The sequence below is a fragment of the Mixophyes fleayi genome, chromosome 10 (assembly GCF_038048845.1).
Source record: "Mixophyes fleayi isolate aMixFle1 chromosome 10, aMixFle1.hap1, whole genome shotgun sequence".
NCBI classification, from domain to species: Eukaryota; Metazoa; Chordata; class Amphibia; order Anura; family Limnodynastidae; genus Mixophyes; species Mixophyes fleayi.
In genome coordinates, this window is record NC_134411.1 from 91,907,566 (window position 1) to 91,916,457 (window position 8,892).

General features: G+C 41.3%; 1 protein-coding gene across 1 annotated transcript in view; it reads right to left on the reverse strand.

Moving 5' to 3' along the window:
- MPHOSPH6 (M-phase phosphoprotein 6) overlaps window positions 1-8,466 on the reverse strand; it is a 29,797-nt gene extending 21,331 nt beyond the window's left edge. The window contains exon 1 of the mRNA XM_075189162.1: window positions 8,230-8,466. Within this exon, the coding sequence (XP_075045263.1) occupies window positions 8,230-8,277 (48 nt within the window). The 5' untranslated portion in view covers window positions 8,278-8,466. The remainder of the gene's footprint in view (window positions 1-8,229) is intronic.
- Window positions 8,467-8,892: the final 426 nt, after the last annotated feature.

An 8,892-nucleotide genomic window follows, 5' to 3' on the forward strand; every position in this document is an offset into this window, starting at 1 on the left:
CAGTTTGAAATAGTTAGAAAAGTGGCTACTGCACTTATTATAGCTGAATCCACTGCTGTGCTTCATCTGCCCACATCCGAGGTCAACAACTCAACCAAAAGGCACCGTGAGAAACTTGATTGCATTGTAACTTTCCCCAGCAGAGAGCCTTTCACGCCGGAAGATTTGACAACACCACTTCTTCAAGTACAAGTTCAGAGAGAAAATTGCTACAGGAAGAAGCAAAATCATAATGCGCCTACCTAGACTAATCATACATTTAACGCAGCTGGAGAAAGGATTATTGAGGAACTGTCATCAGTACCCCAGCAATTAGAATTTGGCGAGTCTGACACCTATTTTAATCAGAGAAATGACCTAAGCCCATAACTTTCAGCTAAAGTGCAAACGCTGGAAGCCCTATTAACCCCCGTGACCGACGTGCACATGCAACACTTCAAAAGAAAGCGTTCTCGGTGCAGATTGTCACATGAATGGCTGATAATCAATAGCGACTATTACGCTTACTAGAACAGGCTCCATGGGGAGACACTTTCAATCTGCTCCACTAATCAGCAGATGGAGGGGAAAATGTGTTTTTATGCCTTCAACTAGCATTGTATGATGATTTAGCGGTATATTAACACATAACACACAGTCCAGTTGGTCAATAAGAGTCAGCCAGACCTTTTAATGACCCCCCCCACAAACACACACACCTATCCCCCCTTCCATCTCCAGTGCTGCTCAAATGATCTACTTCCAGCTCAGTTTGTGAAGCACAATGGGTATAGATGCTCCTGTTCATTCCCAGCTTAATGCAACTATCTCCAATGCACCCGATATTCTACACAGGGTGTTTCCATGACATTGAAGTAACTGTGCTAAGATGGGAACGAGCAGTATCAGCAGCTATAGGGATTACTGATCCCCAAGACAACTGCCTTTGCTTAGTGTTACTAAGGAGCTTAGACCAGAAGTTCTGCAACGGAGGATGGTGCTCAGATATAAATTGGACCATTAAAGTCACCATATTTTTCACTTTGTTTTCCCTCCTAAATTGCCTAATGGAAATATTTAGGGGCCTATTTAAGAAGAGGCGAAGAGCCAAAAGGCTCTCACCGCTTTTTATTACTTATCAGAGGGTTAACGTCGGGGGGAAATCACAGATTTCTCCGGCATTAACCTAATTATCGGAGCCTATCATTGTTCTCATAGAGCTCTATGGGAACAGCAGCATTTGTTCAATTAATCTGCAAAAAGCAGAGCTAAATTGCAGCCGTACATATTAAGGGATCTGCGTTGCGGTCATAAATAGACCCCTTAAACATTAAGTCAAAGCCATATAGCTATTCTCTATCTCCACCCTCTTCATCTTACTCCTCTACCACCAACACCCTCACTCAAGTTCATTATCTATGCTCCCACTCACTGCTCAAACTCATTCACCCCTTCTTAGCATCATTACTGCTCACTCACTACCCCATCATCATCATCATCTATTTATTTATATATATATATATATAGCGCCACCGATTCCGCAGCGCTGCACAGAGAACTCACTCACATCAGTCCCTGCCCCGTTGGAGCTTACAATTTAAATCCCCTAAAATACACACACAGACACAGGTCAATTTAATAGCAGCCAATTAACCTACCAGTATGTTTTTTGAGTGTGGGAGGAAATCAGAGCACCCAGAGGAAATCCAAGAAAACACGGGGAGAACATACAAACTCTACACAGATAAGACGATGGTCGGAAATCGAACTCATGACCCCAGTGCTGTTAGGCAGAAGTGCTAACCACTAAGTCACCGTGCTGCCCACAGATGTGTGTGACTGGTGTGTACCCATTGTACCCCACCCTACTAATCCCTTAATCATTGCCCTCTCCGCATAAATCTCCTTCATCCCCATCCTACCCCCCTCATCACCCAGCCCCAACATCCCCCACCTGCTCGTTATAATCATAATAAATCCCAATATCTACAAATCCATCATTAACCTAGTCATCCTCACTAACCCACCCAATTATTAAGCCCTCCGTCTTGCATCATCATTAAGCCCAATGCTCCATTCACCAACTCCTCCATTGTGCATCATTCTTAACCCTTCCCACTTACAACTCCCACAGCGGTGAAAATACAGGGAAGAGATGCCTAGATACACCCCTCTCACTGCAAGATCTTCAGGCAAGGGGAGTCTGAGTAAAATATGTAAACACAAATTAAATGCTCAAGAATTACGTTTAATTGCATTTGAATCGAGCCTTGCAATTGTTGGATACTTGCTTTTGCTTTGGGCTATGGGTGCCTACATCTCCTCCCACAACAGAAAAGAGGAGAGCAACTTCACATACCCTTACACTCACACAAACTACAGCACTGCTAGGATAGGACAGAAGGATAGAAAAAGAAGGGAATTACACAAGGTTTTGCGTGAATCTTGGGATAATAGGCTAATTACTATGCATATGCTAAAGCATTAGGAAGTGTTAATAATTGCTGGATATGCACTCTCTCACCCATCTCATCACAAACCATGCCAATAGTAGCAGTACCTGTATCATGGAAGGAGAGGGCCCACTGGAGCGATACCGTGACAATGAAATCTTATAACCTGACCAGTGCTTGATTCCAGGATAAACCTTATAGTTTGATGGTTATGGGGTGGGTAGCACATAGAAATAAGACCACAATCCCTTGCTAGGATAAGGCGGAACAAATTTGTCGTAATAATATATGTGTAAATGTCAAACCCTACAATGGGGATATGTGACTGAAAAGGCTAATCTTACCTTTTATGGGACAGCAACTTATGGTCAATTAAACATTACCAGAAAGTTTTGTATACCCACTACAAGAAATAAAACCCCAAGGAAAGTTGAGTAAATGGCTAAATTTCTCTGCTGAAGGTATTGAGATGGGGAAATCAGTGAAAAATGTCTCTTCCCTTATATGGTATGCCAAACAAATAGTAAAAGGTGGTCAAAATCTGCTGCCAGAGGGCCTATACCAGTGTTGGCTAACCTGTGACACTCCAGGTGTTGTGAAACTACAAGTCCCAGCATGCTTTTCCAATATATAGCAGCTTATTGCTGGAAAGGTATGCTGGGACTTCTAGTTCCACAACACTTGGAGTGTCACAGGTTAGCCAACATTGGCCTATACTATGTGTGTGGTACCAAGGCCTATAAATATTTCCCCAATAGCTGGACATGGCACCTGTACACTGACCAGACTTACAACAGCTACATGGGTGCAAGATACCATAGATCTTAATTATAGCCCAACCCAAACTAGAATCAGTAAAAGTAAATAAAGAGCGAACACATGACCTAATATTTCAACCTTGGTACAAGAAAATGGGACTATCCGTGTCAATATTTGGAGATCACTTCAAAATTCCCGTAACATAGAAAGCTTTGCCAAGTTGTTTGATAATGTAACTGACCAAATACTTGAGATACTGGAAATAACGTCAGAAACCCTGAGATATCTTGTAAAAATTCTCAGACAACAACAGTTAGTGCTAGACTATCAGACATCTGCTCAGGGAGGAATGTGCAGGATAGTAAGTCCAGCCTGTTCTTACATTGCTGATAATTTCAGTGAGCTTACAGAAGCCCATATCAGAGAAGTAAACAGACTCAAGGATGAATTTAGAAAGCAGCACAATGAATATGATCTTGATACTGAAGGTTGGTTTTCCTGGTTAAATCCAGCCAAATGGTTTAAGGAGGATGGGTATCAGGTGTAATACAAGTTGCTCTACAGAGATTGCTCATAATCCTTCTTGTATATGTATTGATAAAAATAATGACCCTGTTGTTCAACAAGTGCACTAAAGCCAAGTGTTTATGTTTCAGAAATACAGTAACCACAACACTATCCTTAACTGCCGTACTGTATACCCCACTAAAGAAATGCGCGATGTGTGGAACCCCAAGCACCACTTGCATTTATGAACAATGCAGAAGCCAAGAACCTCTTTCATGGAGTCCCCATGAATATTACTGATGATTGACCTAGTCAAATGAAGATATACAGCACAATGGACAATCCATCCTATTGTTAAATAAATGACATATAACACTTGCCGAGCGCACTGTGTATTTTCTCCTTCCCTTTCCTTTTCCATAAAATCCATAGTTAGGGTGAGATTCTATTTGGTACGGCCACTAGGCTTGAATGAATCTATAAGATTCCATTGTATAAAACATTTAGGGAATTATATTGTGAAGCAGGGTCTATACAGAAGCCAAATAGGAATACAGGCAGGGTATAGTTTAGAGGCTCTATATTAAAAGGTGAATCAAAAGAAGGGAATGATAATGTATTTTATACAAAATGTAGTGTACCTGTAAGAATGCCTCATATTTTAATATGATCAGGGATATATTCTAGAATTTGTAAGAAGTCTTGCAGAGGATGTTAAAAGCAGAAGTACAGATGGCATTTGCAGAAGTAGCTGATTACAAATAACCTACTACCTTAAGGCTTCTTGGAAAATTGCACCATAACGCTAGAACAAGTACAACTACCGCAGGCTTGTCAGGAAACTGATCTTGTGATTCATCAACTGTTTTTGCACATCAACAAGTTCCTCAAAAGTACTATAAAAATGTGTAACCTGGTATGTATTAAAACAGTGCAGAATATTCAACCACTGACTGCATTGTGCAATTCTCATTCTCCAGCCGTAAAAAAAGATATCATCCTCCCTGTGTATGGATCAAGCATCGGTCCCTTGGTAGCCTACTTTGGATCTGACAATACAAAGGTTCGGAAAGAGGTGCAGACGTGAGATAGGGGGTACAGAGAGCGTTCCTTGCGAGAGCTTAGTCTAGATGGAGAGGGCAATGCTGACACAATAGGAGTAAGAGGGACTCATTGAATGGAGTCTGAAGACGCAATATGCCAACATTCAAATAAAACCATGAGTGGGTATTTTTCGTCACTGGAAACAATGGCCTCAAAAGTCAGACCAGCTTATATATGTTTTACTAGCATCGAAAACATCAGTAAACACAAGTAATTTTAGTAGGTATAAGGCCTAAGGTACAATTTATGACAGCAAACTATTTTGGGATAGGTTTGCAAGTTATATTGTGTGTTTAACAATGGGTTCAGGTGCCCTATAATATGATCTTTGACCTGGAGCACACCTCTGTCAAAACTTGTGAAAGTGATAAATGGCCAACACATAGTGACTACCCAGTTTTACAATCACAGTTCTTTCCAAGCGGGATTTATCATGACAGTAGTGGACATTAGTAACTAGAAAAGACAATGAGCCTTAATTATCGCCATCGTTGCCAATTCTGCTTATAACAATTTAGTTTTAAACTATTACAGATGTCGAAGGTAAATAATTGGATGAAGGTGGTGATCGAAATTTTCTATACACTACAATCAGCTGCGATGCAATTCGTACGCAACATAAATTTTATAACATTTAAATGTTTTTAATGTATTTTACAATATATTCATAAAAAATATAATGTGGTGAAAAAGCTAAATAATGTTTCAGACATCTGAAATACATCGAGTTTGTTATCAATCTGCTTGCAATTTTATGAGAACGTTTCCGGTGTTATTTGTGTAGCATGCGCACCTTGCGAATAAATAGTTATAAATAATTTAACTAATTTATACACCAAATAGCAAGTCCACAGGTCTAGAGGCAGGAGCCTGAGGAAAGGACAGTTTCAAGAACAATGACCAGAGGAATCCACCATATGCAGCACGGTGGCTTAGTGGTTAGCACTTCTGCCTCACAGCACTGGGGTTTGATTCCCGACCATGGCCTTATCCATGTGGAGTTTTTATGTTCTCCCCGTTTTTGCGTGGGTTCCCTCTGGTTTCCTCCCACAATCTAAAAAAAACATACTAGTAGGTTAATTGGCTACTATCAAATTGACCCTAGTGTGTGTGTGTGGTAAGGAATTTAAACTGTAAGCTCTATTGGTGAAGGGACTAATGGGAGTCAGTTCTCTGTACAGCGCTGCGGAATTAGTGGCGCTATATAAATAAATTGATGATGATCCACCAATGCCACATCAAGTACCCGAGTGCGCAAGAACCTTCAACCAATGAATGAAGACCTAACTGTATATCTCTGATGTAACTACTTTTACAACTGTGCAGTGTATAAATTGTTGAGCTCTGTGTTTTGGATCCCAGACCGTTCTCATATCTGTGCTAGCAGGTGCATGCTAATGCATACCAAACTTTTACAAATAGATCCTATGTGCTTTGGAACCACAGCAATCGCAGCGGACAATATTTATTTAAAACAATAGTTATGGACGTAACACAGATCCTCCAACATTTCAAGAGATACACACATAAGATATGCGATAGTGGTTTCTATCTCCTGTAAGTTGCACTAATGGTGAGATGGGCCAGCGCTGACAGTTGGCATGTATCCTAGCAAAGTATGTTGGTACAGATCCTGTAAATCAGTGCTGGGGGTTCTGACCAGTGAAGTAACTGTAAAAATGGCGATGTAGCAGCTAAAAAAAGCAAACTTGTAGGATATGTTATCAGTGGATTCTGTTGAAACTTACTGTGGTATAAAAGTACTTTGCCAGCCTTGCCTGTGTGAACTAAGGGTGTGCACCGGCCACTTTTGGTGTTTTGGGTTCTGATTAGCTTGAGGTTTTGGGTTCTGATTTGTTTTGCCAAAACACCTCACGAAAGGTTTTTGTTCTGATTTTGGGCTCTGATTTTTTTTTAAAAAAAGCATAAAAAAAGTGCTAAAATCCATATTTTTTTAATTTATTTTTTTCACTCCTACACCATTATTAACCTCAATAACATTCATTTCCACTAATTTCCAGTCTATTCTGAACACCTCACAATATTATGAACCTAGCTCAACCTCACACACATAAAAGACTTTCCACCTACAACTATTTGGTTCTAAAGCCAACAGAGAGCCCAGTTTCCCTCTCTTGTTTCCTCCCCTCTCCCTATAATGACATCCCTATGTTTTTCCTTCTTTTGCTTTCTCCAACCCCTCTCAACCAAGTTTCTAGAATGGTTCTAAATTCTAATACATTTTATCGCTTTCTAAATTTGTGTCTTACTTCATATAAAACACTGTTTTAATTGTTTATCTAAGAATCCGTTTTATGTTAAGTATACCACACCATTCCACTGCCAAATTCTTTTTCTGTACCCTCATACCTTGATAAATCTGTGAAATTCAAATAAAAATCGATTTAAATAAAAAGATGTAACCATGTTCAGTATTTGGTTAATGAACTCACAAGCTACATGTGTGAGAGCTCTTGATATGAATATATCACTGATGATCTTTATTTGTCCTAGTGCCACAATGGTTTTCCTTCCATATGTCACTTATAGTAGTGCTTGATAAATATGTTATGGAATACAGTTGTTGACAATATACCTACATAATGATTTCTCTTCCTGTGAAATGGCATAGTAATAATTAGTAATCATTACATTCAATCTGCAGAAATATATATTATTGCTCATAATAGCTGTGGAAATATAAAAATATGCTTAACTTATGTCCCAATGTTTAGGCTGCTGCCTAGACATCTTTGTCTAACACCTCTGAGCAAGATGCTTGTCCCACGTACACTCCAATTTCTTTCCATCCCTTCCCAGTTTAATGTTGTTAAACCCAACTCTTCCCTGATCTCAGCCCAAATGAAGATGGCGGCCACAAGTGGGGAATTTATGACATCTGAGTCTTGCGAGACTTGGACGTCAGAGCCTCACTTTCATTTTTTTGGGCGCCGGAAATACCCGAACAGTGCTTGGATCCGCACTGTTCGGGTGGGCTCGGATTAGCGGAATCCGAGCCCGCTCATCCTTAGTGTGAGCGCACCGGCCCCCTGTTACACATGTAAGAGCAAGTGTCACAAGTGTCTGTCTGCCAGAGACGTGCATGCTGGGAGTTGTAGTGCAACACGAGTGTCACAGGTTGCCCAGTGCAGCCCACCCTTTGAGAAACAACATTTTATACCCTGATGAAACTCTACAACAGCTCGCCAGCTGCAGAGGAACTAGAAGTCGCAGCATGCCCTGCAGCTGGAGGGCCACAGGCTGCCTAGGCCCGCTACATGGTGTAGGCTGATAACTGGGCACACGCGTTGGGTGACCCCTGAATGTACTGCAAGACCCTGGGCTGCAGAATCACCACCGAGCCATGTGCTGCCCTCACAAAATATGGCGGCCGCAGCTACCGTTCATTCCCCCAACTCCTAGTTACCTTCATTCGCAGGAGGTTTTTGGACAGCTTTCCCACTTCGCTAGCCATGGCGAAATCCGGGGAGGGCAGACACGTCTAGACCAGGGGAACCACAAACCACCGGAGCGGCCTCCTCTAAACCGGCAACCTAGCGGCAGGCAGTACTAATCATCAATAGGTCATCGAGCAGGTCAGGAACAACAATCGATGCTCAGCGCGTCGATCGGAAACAGCCGGCAAGTGCACCACGTGATGCGTTATAGCGTAGCGCTGGCCTGGTCAACCGTAGGCTCTCCAGGTGTTGACAAACTCCAAATCCCAGCATGCTTTGCCAGTAGATAGCCAGCCGAGGGCTGGCAGAGCATGCTGGGACTCGTAGTTTCACGCCTGGAGAGCCACAGATTGGCCAGATCTGATGTAGCGTTATTATAATATGCTGCTGACTTAATCAGTGTTTCAATAGTTTGCTTCTGCTTTACCAACTGCATACATGGGCTAAACTATTTAACTGATAAATGAAAACTGCAGTTTCCATCGTGAGCATAATATACTTTTTACATTTTTAGATATTCAGCCTAAATAAATAACAACATAAAGCCCTGAATGTTAAGAACTGCATCTGTGAGGTAGAAAATGAAGGAATTTGTATTGTGCAGTTGGTTAATGTAGAAAAATAATAACATT